Here is a 13,318-nt window from a genome sequence, read left to right as displayed (position 1 = left end):
TTGGCTTAACTCCTTCTGATGAATGCCAGCCCAGTTGCAGGGTAATGCAGAACCCCTTTCAAGCACTTCAACATGCTCTAGCTCATAGATGTCTCCAAGACAGAGCCCAGACTAGGGCTGTGTTTGTATCTCTGTGCCCCCATGCCTAGCTTGTGTTTGCCTGTGTGCTCTCTGCCCAGCAAGACACATGTGCAAGACAGAGACAGGGAAACAGTCATGGAAGAGGAGAGGGAAAAGAGTGTCTAAGGATGAAAAAAAACCTGACTGTCCATATTGGGGGGAGGGAGTAGCAGGGTGGAAGAACACTGTTGGGGCTGGGAGAAATGGATTGCACATGTTGCTAGGAAGGGACTGTGGATTTTTGCTGGAGATGTTAACGTTTTTTTGACTGCTTGCCAAGGCTGGGCTATGCCAAACAAAAACTGAAGAGAAGGAGACATTCTGTGATTCTGTGATTGTGTGAGAGAGAAATTAAGCACACTTTTTACTCAGGCATGTTAGAAGAGGAATTAATGGTCAGGGATCTCATGTTCACCCTTGCCTGACTCTGCACCTCTGGGTTTACAGTGCTGAGCCTATTTCTGCTACCTGAGCTCTGTTGTTTTCTGGGGAGGTGAGAATTCCTGTTGGAGTATGGACATGGTACATTCAGATTGCACTCATCATGCAAATCTGCCTTTCAGAGGTGGTGAGAAGGCACATTTGCATCCACAGATTTCAACAATCTCATTCCTCTTTGTGTTTGGAAAAGCTTCTGCTTTTATGGCCATCACCACGGGTTTGAAAGCTCTTAGTGCAGCCAAAGCCTGCAGCCTAGAAAAGACTACTTCTAGAATTCATAGGCTACAGAACTCTTTTGAGTGCCTGGCAGTGTACACAGAGGGCATTTCACAAGAGAACTAATCAAATGGTGCCTTGTGTGTTTGTAACTGAGTGGCAGATTTTGTCTGTGTCCCACAGTAAATCCACTGACCCAAGTCAGACAAAATCTGCATGATTTATGCTGGTGGGAAAGAAGAGTTCACAATCACAGGCTCACAGGATGTTAGAGGGTGGAAGGGACCCAAGGAGATCATCCAGTCCAACCCCCTTGCCAGAACAGGACAATACTAACACAGATCACACAGGAACACATCCAGACAGGCCTTGAAGGTCTCAAGAGAAGGAGACTCCACAACCTCTCTGGACAGCCTGTGCCAGTGCTCTGTGAGCCTTACAGGAAAGAAGTTCCCCCTTGTGTTGAGGCAGAGCCTCTTTTGCTGCAGCTTACACCCATTGCTCCTTGTCCTTTCCCAGGGAGCAGTGAGCAGAGCCTGTCCCCCTCTCCTGGCAGCCCTCAGATACTTATAAACATTTATCAAATCCCCTCTCAGTCTTCTGTTCTCCAGACTAAATTGTCTCAGGTCCTTCAGCCTCTCCTCATAAGCCATGCCCTCCAGTCCTCTAATCATCCTTGTAGCCTTCCACTGGACCCTCTCCAGCAGATCCCTGTCCCTCTTAAACTGGGGAGCCCAAAACTGAAGGCAGTAGTCAAGATGAGGTCTCAGCAGGGCAGAGTAGAGGGGGAGGAGAACCTCCCTTGATCTGCTGGACACACTCTTCCTAATACACCCCAGGATCCCATTGGCCCTCTTGGCCACAAGGGCACATTGCTGTGCCATGGGGAACTTGTTCTCCAGCATGGCAGTCTGGGCTGTATAGCTCCTAACAAGGCACAGCAGCTGCCTCTGCTACTCAGAGGGATTTGTTGCCAAACGTCTGACAAAGTCTTTGTTGAAGTGCAGATGGTAGCAGCGACAGCCTGGAATTAACTCACTCTTTGCTATAAAGTTTGCAATTTGTTATCAGCCTCTCTGGCTGTTTACTAATCCCTGCCCAGAAGCCTTTCAGAGTGCTGATAACGTTTTGCTGCCCAGTGTGTGCGTGCAGAGGCTCAGCCTAAGCGTTCTGCTGCTGATGTACTTGCTGCAAGCTGCTCTGAACCCCTCAGCAGCGCTGCTTTGGCTGCGCTGCTTCCAAGCAAATTAAGTGGCAGTAGGCTTAAGCATAATCTGTCTCATAGGTCTTGTCTCTGTGCAGAAGTTAGGAGATTTTTAAGCAGCTGCTTTTCATTTAGCCTGTGCCAAGAAACTAACTGAAGATGCTCTGTGCAGGGGACTTGTGCCCATTTAACAGGACTGAGGAATAAGGCTTGGTGCATGTGATGAAGTTAACCCAGAGCAAGCTGAGTGGCACAGCCGGACTGAAATGCAGCTCTGTGAGTGCCTTAGCCCACACTGCCAGAGGCAGAAGTGCCACCTGAAGGGACTAAGCATGGTGCACTTCCCACTGCTTACTTCCAGGTGCACAGGCTGCTCCTGAGAACACTACCATGTTCTCCATGGGTAGAGTTCAGCTCATTCACAGGCTCACAGGATGTTAGGGGTTGGAAGGGACCCAAGGAGATCATCGACTCCAACTCCCCTGCCAGAGCAGGGCAATGCTGTCGAACACAGATCACACAGGAACACATCCAGAAAGGCCTTGAAAGGCTCCAGAGAAGGAGACTCCACAACCTCTCTGGGCAGCCTGTGCCAGTGCTCTGTGAGCCTTACAGTAAAGAAGTTCCCCCTTGTGTTGAAGCAGAACTTCTTTTGCTGCGACTTACACCCATTGCTCCTTGTCCTTTCCCAGGGAGCAGTGAGCAGAGCCTGTCCCCCCACTCCTGGCCAGACATCAGATACTTAAAACATTTGCCAAATCCCCTCTCAGTCATCTCCAGACTAAACACCCCCAAGTGACTCAGCCTCTCCTCATAAGCCATGCCCTCTAGTCCCTAATCATCCTCGTAGCCCTCCACTGGACCCTCTCCAGCAGATCCCTGTCCCTCTTCAACTGGGGAGTCCAAAACTGAACACAGTATTCAAGATGAGGTCTCCCCAGGGCAGAGTAGAGGGGGAGGAGAACCTCCCTTGATCTGCTGGACACACTCCTCCTAATACACCCCAGGATCCCATTGGCCTTCTTGGCCCCAAGGGCACATTGCTGTGCCATGGGTAACTTGTTAGCCACCAGGACCCCCAGGTCCCTCTCTGTAGGACTGCTTTCCAGCAGATCACCTCAGGACCTGTGCCCAGGGCTGAGGTCCAGCTCTTGCCCACTTGCAAGCAGTGCTGGCCAGGTTTACCCCAGTTGTGGATCATGCAGTCTCTTTTGTTGCCTTTCTCTTCGAGGCCAGGTTCTCCAAGCCTACTAACTCCAGCATGACAGACATTCAACACTAGCTAGGGCCAGGAAGCCTCAGCTCTCCTTCCACCCCATATTTTCCAAGGCAGTGATCTCATTTAATTCCTTCCTGCACCTGGTCCTTCACACCCCTGTTTTTTAGATTGCCTTAACTCCGTTTGCTTTGATGATACTATACCAGGAAGCTGAAACTAATGAAAAATGTCTTTACCAGGGACAGGAGAAAAATGAGAGCCTGGATGAAGCCTCTACTGTGTAGAGACACTTTGCCACTCCTGACATGAGGCATGCACTAAATTATTGCAAGCAGTTGTGCCCCAACTTCATGAGGGCACTTTAGTGGTCATCACAGCTGTTCTTCCAAGCAAGAACAAGCCCAGTCCTTCCCCAACAGCTTTGCTGCAGTGATAGCCTTGTCACTCAGTGCTGTGAATCCAGGCTTAACACAATGGGACTTAGGTGTGCCCAAGTGGCCAGGAAAGCCAATGGCATCCTGACCTGGATCAGGAGCAGTGTGGCAATAAGACAAGGGAGGTTATTCTGCCCCTGTGCTCAGCACTGGTCAGGCCACACCTTGAGTGCTGTGTCCAGTTCTGGGCTCCTCAATTCAAGAGAGATGTTGAGGTACTGGAAGGTGTCCACAGGACGGCGACAAAGCTGGTGAGGGGCCTGGAGCACAGCCCTGTGAGGAGAGGCTGAGGGAGCTGGGGGTGTGCAGCCTGCAGAAGAGGAGGCTCAGGGCAGACCTCATTGCTGTCTGCAGCTCCCTGCAGGGAGGTTGTAGCCAGATGTAGTTGGTCTCTTCTGCCAGGCACCTAGCAACAGAAGAAGAGGACACAGTCTCAAGTTGTGCCAGGGCACGTCTAGGGTGGATGTTACGAGGAAGTGATTGGCATTGGAATAGGCTGCCCAGGGAGGTGGTGGAGTCGCTGTGCCTGGAGGTGTTGAAGCAAAGCCTGGCTGAGGCACTTAGTGCCATGGTCTGGTTGACTGGCCAGGGCTGGGTGCTAGGTTGGACTGGATGAGGTTGGAGGTCTCTTCCAGACCGCTTGGTTCTGTGGTTCATAGCTGAGGGACCAAGGTATGGTCTTGACATAAGCACAACTTTGAGAAGGTCTGTCCCTGGCCTAGACTACAATAGCCTGGACACACACTTCATCATTTGGAGCTGTTTTCCCAGCCCCTAGTATAGTGAATCACGGCAAAGGAAAGGGCTCCCACTGTGTCCTTCACCCTCCTTTAGCCCACCAGTGAGTCCAGTGGCCAGAGCACATCTACCAGCTCTGGAGCACAGCTGAGCTGAGCTGGAAAGCAGTTGCAGCTTCTCCCTGTACAGCATCAACAGGGATTTCTGTGTGTTGCATCAGAAAGGGCTCAGCCTTTGAATTAGACCTGTGGTGAGGTCCTCAGCTGCTCATCCCGAACGTCTTCGGGACTCTTTGTTCTTGTGACAGCTGCTAGCTTCTGGTCTCCCTTAGCAAAAAGGGAAGAGGCTTTTCCATGCTTCTGCAGCGTGGGTTTGCACAGAGGGACAGCAGAGGGTGGCAGCGCACATCTAGGCAGCTGCTGGCTGGCGGCAGGGTTGCTGCTGGTCCCTGAAACGATGAGGTCATTTGATTCAGGCTGAACACAGGACAAGGCATCATGCTGAAATCAAGCCTTGCGTGCTTTTGGATCGTTGTAACCATGGCACAGAAGTGTGGGTACCACCGTCTGGGCAGATTTAAGTTGGAGACTGCCTTGCAAGTAAGAGTGGAGAGGAAAAGCACAAGGCACATCTGCTGGACACTGTGTATCACAGTATCACAGTATCACAGTATCATCAGGGTTGGAAGAGACCTCACAGATCATCCAGTCCAACCCTTTACCACAGAGCTCAAGGCTAGACCATGGCACCAAGTGCCACGTCCAACCTTGCCTTGAACAGCCCCAGGGACGGCGACTCCACCACCTCCCCGGGCAGCCCATTCCAGTGTCCAATGACTCTCTCAGTGAAGAGTGCTGCAGGGAGGAGCGTATTCCCCTGGGGAAGGCATTAGAGGGGAGACTGGGCTGCGGGTCCTGGTTCTTGATGGATGTCTTATGTTGCCGGGTTGCCACGGTGGAGAGGGATGTGAGGACAATCGTCCGGCTGCAGTCGCTCGCGTACAGCGCAGCGCTTAGAGCGCAGGCGCTGTGGGGTGCAGCTCCCTGCTTTCGGCGTGCTCCTGCAGTGTCCGGAGAGAGGACAGCACAGCTCTCGGGGAGGGCTTTACTGTGATGCAGCTCACCCATCAGAATCCCAGCTGCCCTCCCGGTGCCGCCTCACCAGGCGTTTGCTCCATGCAGACGCACGGTGCTGCAGCTCCCTGTGGGTCTCCAGCGCTGCCGCGCCGAGGGCAGGCTGCTCGCCCTCCGCAGCTGCAGGGCTCTTCCCTGCTCCCCCCGGGCCGCCACCCGGAGGGCTGCAGAGTGAGACTTCTGTGCTCAGACTGAAAGCCGAGGGAGAAAACATTTCTCCTACGTGTTGCTTGACCTGCAAACTTCTCTGCTCTAGCGACAAAGCCCCAGGTGGCCGTCGGCGACATTCCTCTGCGCCTCCCCAAGCCGAGAGCTGACCTTGCTGCCTCCAGCCGCTGCAGATAATTGCCGGAGGGCCCAAGGCAGTAGTTTCAGGCAAGGCAAAACCTGCTGAACTCCTGGAAAGGATGCCTTTGCTTCTCTAGGGAGCAAGGTGGATCAGCTCCTCCTCATCCCCAGATTAGTCCCCCAGACCGTGGCTGCTCAATGAGGGAGCAGCTGCTCCCTGCCTCTGCAGTGCACGGCTCGCTGCAGGAGCCAGCGTTGTTGTACTTAGCTGGGTCTCTGCTGACCCTCAGGAGCTGCCTTCTGCTTCCCTGTGGTCTCAGGCCAGATCTGTTTGCTGGCAGTGGTTTCTTTTTGATGTGACCTGTATTCGACTCAGACTGCCTGCTGTGGGCTCAAGCTGAGACGTCAGGAAGGAGCCCTGAGCACGATGGACACGCAGTGTCCCTGCAGGGGCAGATCCCTCAGAGTGGGCACTGGGGACCAGCCCAGTTACAACACGTGGGTAGGAGGGACTGTTAAGGCTGTTGGTTGGGCAGGCGTTGCCCCTCCTTTGAAGATGGGTGCACCAGTGCCCAAATGCTGCTGCCCAGCTGCCCAGCGGGCCACTGGGGTGCTTCGGCCTCTGTGACCCCCACAGCTGAGGCTTCAGCAGGGCAGGGCCCCGGCTTGCATGGGCGAGGCGGGTGGGACTGCTGGGCACATTTCTCACATAGGCTGGTTTTCCCACACCACCTAGTGGGAGCAGGGCTCACTGCCTGCCTCCTTCTGCAGCACCTCCTGCCCCTTCTACCTGCTCTTGGCCACGGCTGTGGGGAGGGCGTACACGTAGGGATGTTTCTCCTGCCTGCATCACCAGACTAAATGCTTCCATCTACAGTGCAGACCGCTCCTGTGCAGCCCTCTGCCCCTCACTGCTCACCTTGTCTCCTCCCCCCCGCAGCTCACAAGCACAAGAAGCACGACACCCTGCAGCCCTGCGACACCGAGTACCCTGTCTTCGTCTACGAGCCGGCCATTAAGGAGACCAACGGGCTGATCGAGTGTGGGGACTGCCAGAAGTAAGGACTGCAGCTTGCCTGGCCTTTGGGGGGTCTCCAGCTGGTGACAGCACACCAGCCTTGTGGCACAGCCCACCCGTGACCACAGGCACCTGAGAAGGTCCGGTGCAGAAGGACCTGGGAGTGCTGGTGGACACCAAGTGCTGCATGGGACAGCAATGTGCCCTGGTGGCCAAAAAGGCCAATGGGGTCCTGGGGAGTCGTTAAGAACAGTGTGTCCAGCAGATGCAGGTGTCCAGCAGATGGAGGGAGGTTCTCCTCCCCCTCTACTCTGCCCTGGTGAGACCCCACCTGGAATATCTCATGCAGTTCTGGGCTCCCCAGTTCCAGAGGGACAGGGATCTGCTGGAGAGAGAGCATGGGAGGGCTACAAGGATGCTGCAGGGACTGCAGCACAGCCTGATGGGGAGAGACTCAGAGCCCTGAGGCTGTTCAGTCTGGAGAGGAGAAGGCTGAGAGGGGATCTGAGCAATGTCTATAAATAGCTGAGGGCTGGGGGTCAGGAAGGAAGGGACAGGGACAGCCTCTGCTCACTTGTGCCCTGGCACAGGACAAGGGGCAAGGGATGGAAACTACAGCACAGGAAGTTCCACCTCAATATGAGGAAGAACTTCTTGACTGGAAGGGTTCCAGAGCCCTGGCACAGGCTGCCCAGAGAAGTTGTGGAGTCTCCTTCTGTGGAGCCTTTCCAGCCCTGTCTGGATGTGTTCCTGTGTGACCTGTGCTAGATTCGCTGGTCCTGCTCTGGCAAGGGGGATTGGACTCAAACCCTTCCAACCCCTAACATCCTGTGAGCCTGTGAGAAGAGCTGATTGCTGCTGTGCCTGTGGTGTAGCCACTGATGCACCTGCAGGTCTGGCCACAGAGCAGAGCTAAACGGCAGCACTGGGCAAGGAGCAGGTGAAGTGACAAAGTTACTGCTTCGCAGTAAAAAAGAATCACAGAATGACAGAATTGTCGGGGCTGGAAAGGACCTCACAGATCACTTAGGTCCAACCCCACAGCAGGAACACCTCACACTAGATCAAGTTGCTCAGAGCCACATCCAGCCTGGCCTTAAAACCTTCCAGGGATGAGGTTTCCACCACCTCCCTGTGAAACCTGTTCCAGTGTCTCACCACCTTCATGATGAAGAACTTCTTAACATCTAAGCTAAATTTCCCCTTCTCTAGCTTAGATCCATTCCCCTCCATTCCTGTCGCTACCTGGAACCCCAAAAAGTCCCTCCCCAGCTCTCTGGTAGCCCACTTCAGATATTTGGAAAGCCACAATAAGGTCTCCTCAGAGCCTTCTCTTCTCCAAACTCAAAGGAGAGTAGCTCCAGCCCTCTGATCATCCTCATGGCCCTTCTCTGGACACATTCCAGCACCTCCAGATCCTTCCTGTAAAAGGGGCTCCAGAACTGGACACAGTGCTCCAAGTGATGGGTTGGACTCAATGATCTCAAAGGTCTTTTCCAACCTGCTTAGTGCTGTCGTTCTGTGGCACCCACCTGTCCAATAGGCAGAGTGGCTGCAGAACAAAGACTTTCAATACCTATGTCTGTGTGCAGCTTCCCAGGCCACAGGTTTCAGAAAGGAACTTACTCTGCTTTTCCATATTTCTGGCAAAAGTTTTCTCCTTAGACAATTTTCCTTTCCTTTCAATGCTGAGATACTGGAACATGGCCAGAGAAGGGCAACGAAGCTGATCAAGGGTCTAGAGACAAAGTCCTGTGAGGAGCAGGTGAGGGAACTGGGGTTGTTTCAGGATGGAGAAAAGGAGACTAAGGAGAGAAGTTACCACTCTCCACAACTACCTGAGAGGAGGTTGTAGGGAGCTGAGGGTCAGTCTGTTCTCCCAAGTGACAGGAGAGGTGGGGGGAATGGCAGCAGATTGCACCAGGAGAGATTTAAGTTGGATATTAGGAAATAAGAAACCTCTTCAGAGAAAGAGTTGAAAAGAACTGGAACAGGCTGCCAAGCAAGGGGGTTGTGACCTGGCAGTGTGGACTTGATCTTAAAGGTCTCTTCCACCCAAACGGATTCTGTGGTCCTGTGCCCAGCTGGAGAGCGTCCAGTGGTGACACAGGAACGCACACAGCTGGGCACACACACCTAGGCACACATATTCCCATGCATACACACCTGGGCACACACACACCTGGGAACACGCCTAGGCACGCACACCCTGCCATTACTGGTGCCCACCTGGAGGCACACACACACACTTGGGCACACACACCTGCCATGCACACCTGGGTGCACACATACACCTAGGCACACATATTCCCATGCATACACACCTGGGCACACACACACCTGGGCACACGCCTAGGCACGCACACCCTGCCATTACTGGTGCCCACCTGGAGGCACACACACACACTTGGGCACACACACCTGCCATGCACACCTCGGTGCACACACACACCTAGGCACACATATTCCCATGCATACACACCTGGGCACACACACACCTGGGCACACGCCTGGGCACGCACACCTTGCCATTACTGGTGCCCACCCAGAAGCACACACACACACACACCTGCCATGCACACCTGGGTGCACACACACACCGAGGCACACATATACCCATGCACACACACCTGGGCACACACACCCTGCCATCCCTGGTGCCCACCCAGTGGCACCACAGCTGTGCAGCATGTGCTGGTGTGCAAACCCCCAGGCAGCAGCACACACAGCCTGCTGAGCAAAGACACGTGGCTGAGCTGCCTGCACCACACACCTGCACCGTGCACCTGCACAGGGACTCATGCACATAACTCTGCCCTCACCCGAGGCACCTGCCTGCCCTCGCCTGACACCTGCCTGCCCTCACCTGACACATGCCTGCCCTCACCTGAAACATATCTGCCCTCACCTGACACCTGCCTGCCCTCACCTGACACGTGCCTGCCCTCACCTGACACGTGCCTGCCCTCACCTGACACGTGCCTGCCTTCACCTGACACACATGCCTGCCCTCACCTGAAAGGTGTCTGCCCTCACCCAACACACATGCCTGCCCTCACCCCAAGTATGTGTCTGCCCTCACCCTGCCCTGCTCGTGCCAGCCCTCTGCCACTTGTAGACCCAGGCAGCAGCAGTGCCACAAGAACTTCTGTGCACATCCTTGGGCAAGTGCTTATGTCTAGAGACACCCTGACCAGCACCTGCCCGTGCTTGCCACCAGCCTGCTTGGCTGGCAGGTCCGGGAAGGGGCAGGCAAAATCGTGGCTGCATGCTCAAGCTGCACATTTGCATGGCAGTATCACAGTGTCACAGTATTATTAGGATTGGAAGAGACCTCACAGATCATCAAGTCCAACCCTTTAGCACAGAGCTCAAGGCCAGACCATGGCACCAAGTGCCACGTCCAATCCTGCCTTGAACAGCTCCAGGGACGGCGACTCCACCACCTCCCCGGGCAGCCCATTCCAGTGTCCAATGACTCTCACAGGGAAGAACTTTCTCCTCACCTCCAGCCTAAATCTCCCCTGGCACAGCCTGAGGCTGTGTCCTCTTGTTCTGGTGCTGGCCACCTGAGAGAAGAGAGTAACCTGCCCCTGGCCACAACCTCCCCTCAGGTAGTTGTAGACAGCAATAAGGTCACCCCTGAGCCTCCTCTTCTCCAGGCTAACCAATCCCAGCTCCCTCAGCCTCTCCTCGTAGGGCTGTGCTCAAGGCCTCTCCCCAGCCTTGTCGCCCTTCTCTGGACATGCTCAAGCATCTCAATGTCTCTCCTAAACTGGGGGGCCCAGAACTGAACACAGTACTCAAGGTGTGGTCTAACCAGTGCAGAGTACAGGGGCAGAATGACCTCCCTGCTCCTGCTGACCACACCATTCCTGATGCAGGCCAGGATGCCACTGGCTCTCTTGGCCACCTGGGCACACTGCTGGCTCATGTTCAGGCAGGTATCAATCAGCACCCCCAGATCCCTCTCTGTCTGGCTGCTCTCCAGCCACTCCGACCCCAGCCTGTATCTCTGCATGGGCAGTCAGCAAGCCCAAGCAGCAGTTGGCAGTGCCATGGCAGTGACTTAAGCTGTGACAGATCTGGGAGCTTCTGCAAGATGACTTGGAGCAGAGCTCTGCTCTTGCAGCACCACACGGTGCAGACATCCACAAACTCACATGGAAAGGCATTGGCAGACCTCCAGGTGGAACCAGGCCTTCTCAGGTGCTGTCTTCTGTGACCTGCTGCCTGCTGGGGGGAGAGCTTCTGATGGGTTTTGGTTATTGGTTGGTTGGGTTTGTGGTTCAGTTTTGGCCTGGAGGTGTACACCTGAGCCAGTTTGTGGCTTCCTGAGGCCAAAAAGCTGTGCTAATGCCACCTCCCTTGTGTGTGTAGATGCTCCCTGTGTCTCCCAGCTCCTTGCTGCTGCTGTCCTGTTTCTGATGGTCCCTGGTTTGTTTGGATGCCTTTGCTGTGGGCCAGGTGAGGCTGGGGCTGCTGCTGTGGCTGTGCAGTGGCAGGGATGGGCTTTCTCCCACCTGCTTTCTTCTTGCAGGATGTTTGTGGCGCAGCAGATCGCCAGCAGTAACCTGCTGCTCCTCGTCACAGATGCCACCTGCGACTGCAGCATCTTCCCACCTGTCTTGCTGGATGTGAAAGAGGTCAAATATATCCTTCCACGTGCAACGGGGATGCTTGGGGCCACAGACCCTTCAGCACCGTGTCTGCTGGGGTAGAAAATGTTCTCCATGGAGCTTGACTAGTGGGACAGGTGGGGAGAGAGACGTGGAGCGGGCAGGGCTGTAGCACAGTGGAAAGGAGGTAGTGGGTTTGCCTTACAGCCCCCCCCCCGGCAGAAGGCAGCCCCCACTGGCCAGGCTGCTCTGCCATGGGGAGGAAGGGCCGAGGGTGGAGTGGGTGCAGCTGGGCTGACTCCCCAGCACTGCTCGCTGGTGCTACTTGCTGGGCCCTCATCCCTCACTCCCCTTAAGGGTGGTGACACAGTGCAGCTTGTCACCGTGAAGCTGAGCCCTCTCCTCCTCTTTAGGTGACTTCCAGCTGCCTGCCATCCCTTGCCCCCTTCTGGCCCTTGCCAGCTGACCTGCCCTTCTCTTGCCCTCCCCGCCGTGTCTCCCGGGCTGTGCAGTAGTGGCACCTCGATGACCTGCATCAGGGCGCCGGGGTCTGTGCTGGGTTTATCTCCCTGTTCTGTGCCCGCTGCTGCCAGCATCCTTAACGGCCTGGCACATAACGCGTCGGTGAAGTGCGAGCGGATGCGGTCGCAGAAGCTGCGGCGGCGGCCGGACACGTGTCACGCCTTTCACCCCGAGGTACCGCGGGCAGGGAGGCAGGGAGGGCGGGCACACGGCTACAGACACAGCCCTGAGCCCCCCAGGGGGCTCACTGCTGAAGGGCAGGCATGCTGTGCCACCTGGGAAGGGCTGCAGCTCAGGCAGGGCAGGGCTGCTGGATTTCTCTGGGCGGTCTGGTTTGCCTGCTGGAAGAGCCTCAGCTCCTGGAAACAGCCCTTGGTGCAGCAGGCAGCCCTCCCGCCTGCTGAGCTGGCAGAGTTTGGTCCAGGCACCAAGTGTGAGCGACAGCCCAGCCGCCTGCCCCCGCCCTGCAGGGCCAAAAGCAGCCACAGGGACCTGCTCACGGGCAGGGGCCTCTAGAAGCAGCTGCAGGAAGGGTGTGCAGGGAGAAGCCAATCCTGCTGCAGCTCCAAGGCTCCAGGGTATGGGGCAGAGCATGGCAAAGCCAGAGAGGCAAGTGGCTTCCTAACAGGCAGGTGCCCACCATGGGCATCAAAACAATGCCTTCCTTTGTCCTGGTGATCTTTTTGGCTACAGGCATCACTGCCTCTCCCCGAGGCAGGGGGCAGGCTGCTTCCCTCTGGCAGCCTGGTGGTAAGCAAGGTGTCCATTTCTCTCCCCTCTCCCAGGAGAACGCCCAGGACTGCGGTGGTGCTGCCGAGGTCTCTGTCTCGCCGACGCTGCTCCTCCTGCCTCTGGCCCTGCTCCTGCAGTGACACTGTCTGCAACGCTGCTGCTGCTGCTGCTGCCTGCAACATGCTTTGCACAGCAGAGACCCAAGAGAGAGAGCTGCCAGAGAGCAGAGAAGCAGGAGATAGGGACACAGGACATTCTGGGACACCTACTGCAGCTCCTAGTGGCAAGTCAAGATGTTAACAACGTCGCATGGTACATCCTGCATCCTTCACCCAGGGTCCGGTGGAAGCTCTTTGAAAGGTCTGGGCAAGGACTGGCAGCAGCAGCTCTCAGCACACCACCTACTGAGCTGCTGCTCCCAGCCATCAGCTCTCAGCTGATGACCTCACACACGAGGTCATTGGCACAGCTGGCATTTCACCATCACTCTGCCTCACAAGGAACCGCTTTGGGGTAGCTGGCCCAAGAGGCAGAGGGCTCCATGGGGCAAATCTGGCTTTAGGAGAATCATAGAATCAGAGTTGGAAGGGACCACAAGGATCATCTAGTTCCAATTCCCCCCACCCCGCCATGG

General features: G+C 55.7%; 1 protein-coding gene and 1 pseudogene across 1 annotated transcript in view; one reads left to right on the top strand and one right to left on the bottom strand.

Annotated features, from left to right (window-relative positions):
* Nucleotides 1-12,873, top strand: part of CACNA2D4 (calcium voltage-gated channel auxiliary subunit alpha2delta 4) — a 176,359-nt gene extending 163,486 nt beyond the window's left edge. Inside the window, exons 35-38 of the mRNA XM_064156008.1 lie at nt 6,734-6,851; nt 11,352-11,464; nt 12,044-12,126; nt 12,738-12,873. Coding sequence (XP_064012078.1) covers nt 6,734-6,851; nt 11,352-11,464; nt 12,044-12,126; nt 12,738-12,824 — 401 coding nt within the window. The 3' untranslated portion in view covers nt 12,825-12,873. The remainder of the gene's footprint in view (nt 1-6,733; nt 6,852-11,351; nt 11,465-12,043; nt 12,127-12,737) is intronic.
* LOC135181607 (uncharacterized) lies at nt 78-730 on the bottom strand (annotated as a pseudogene).
* Nucleotides 12,874-13,318: the final 445 nt, after the last annotated feature.

Source organism: Pogoniulus pusillus, chromosome 15 (genome assembly GCF_015220805.1).
Source record: "Pogoniulus pusillus isolate bPogPus1 chromosome 15, bPogPus1.pri, whole genome shotgun sequence".
In the NCBI taxonomy this organism is placed as follows: domain Eukaryota; kingdom Metazoa; phylum Chordata; class Aves; order Piciformes; family Lybiidae; genus Pogoniulus; species Pogoniulus pusillus.
This window is presented reverse-complemented; position numbering and strand designations above follow the sequence as displayed.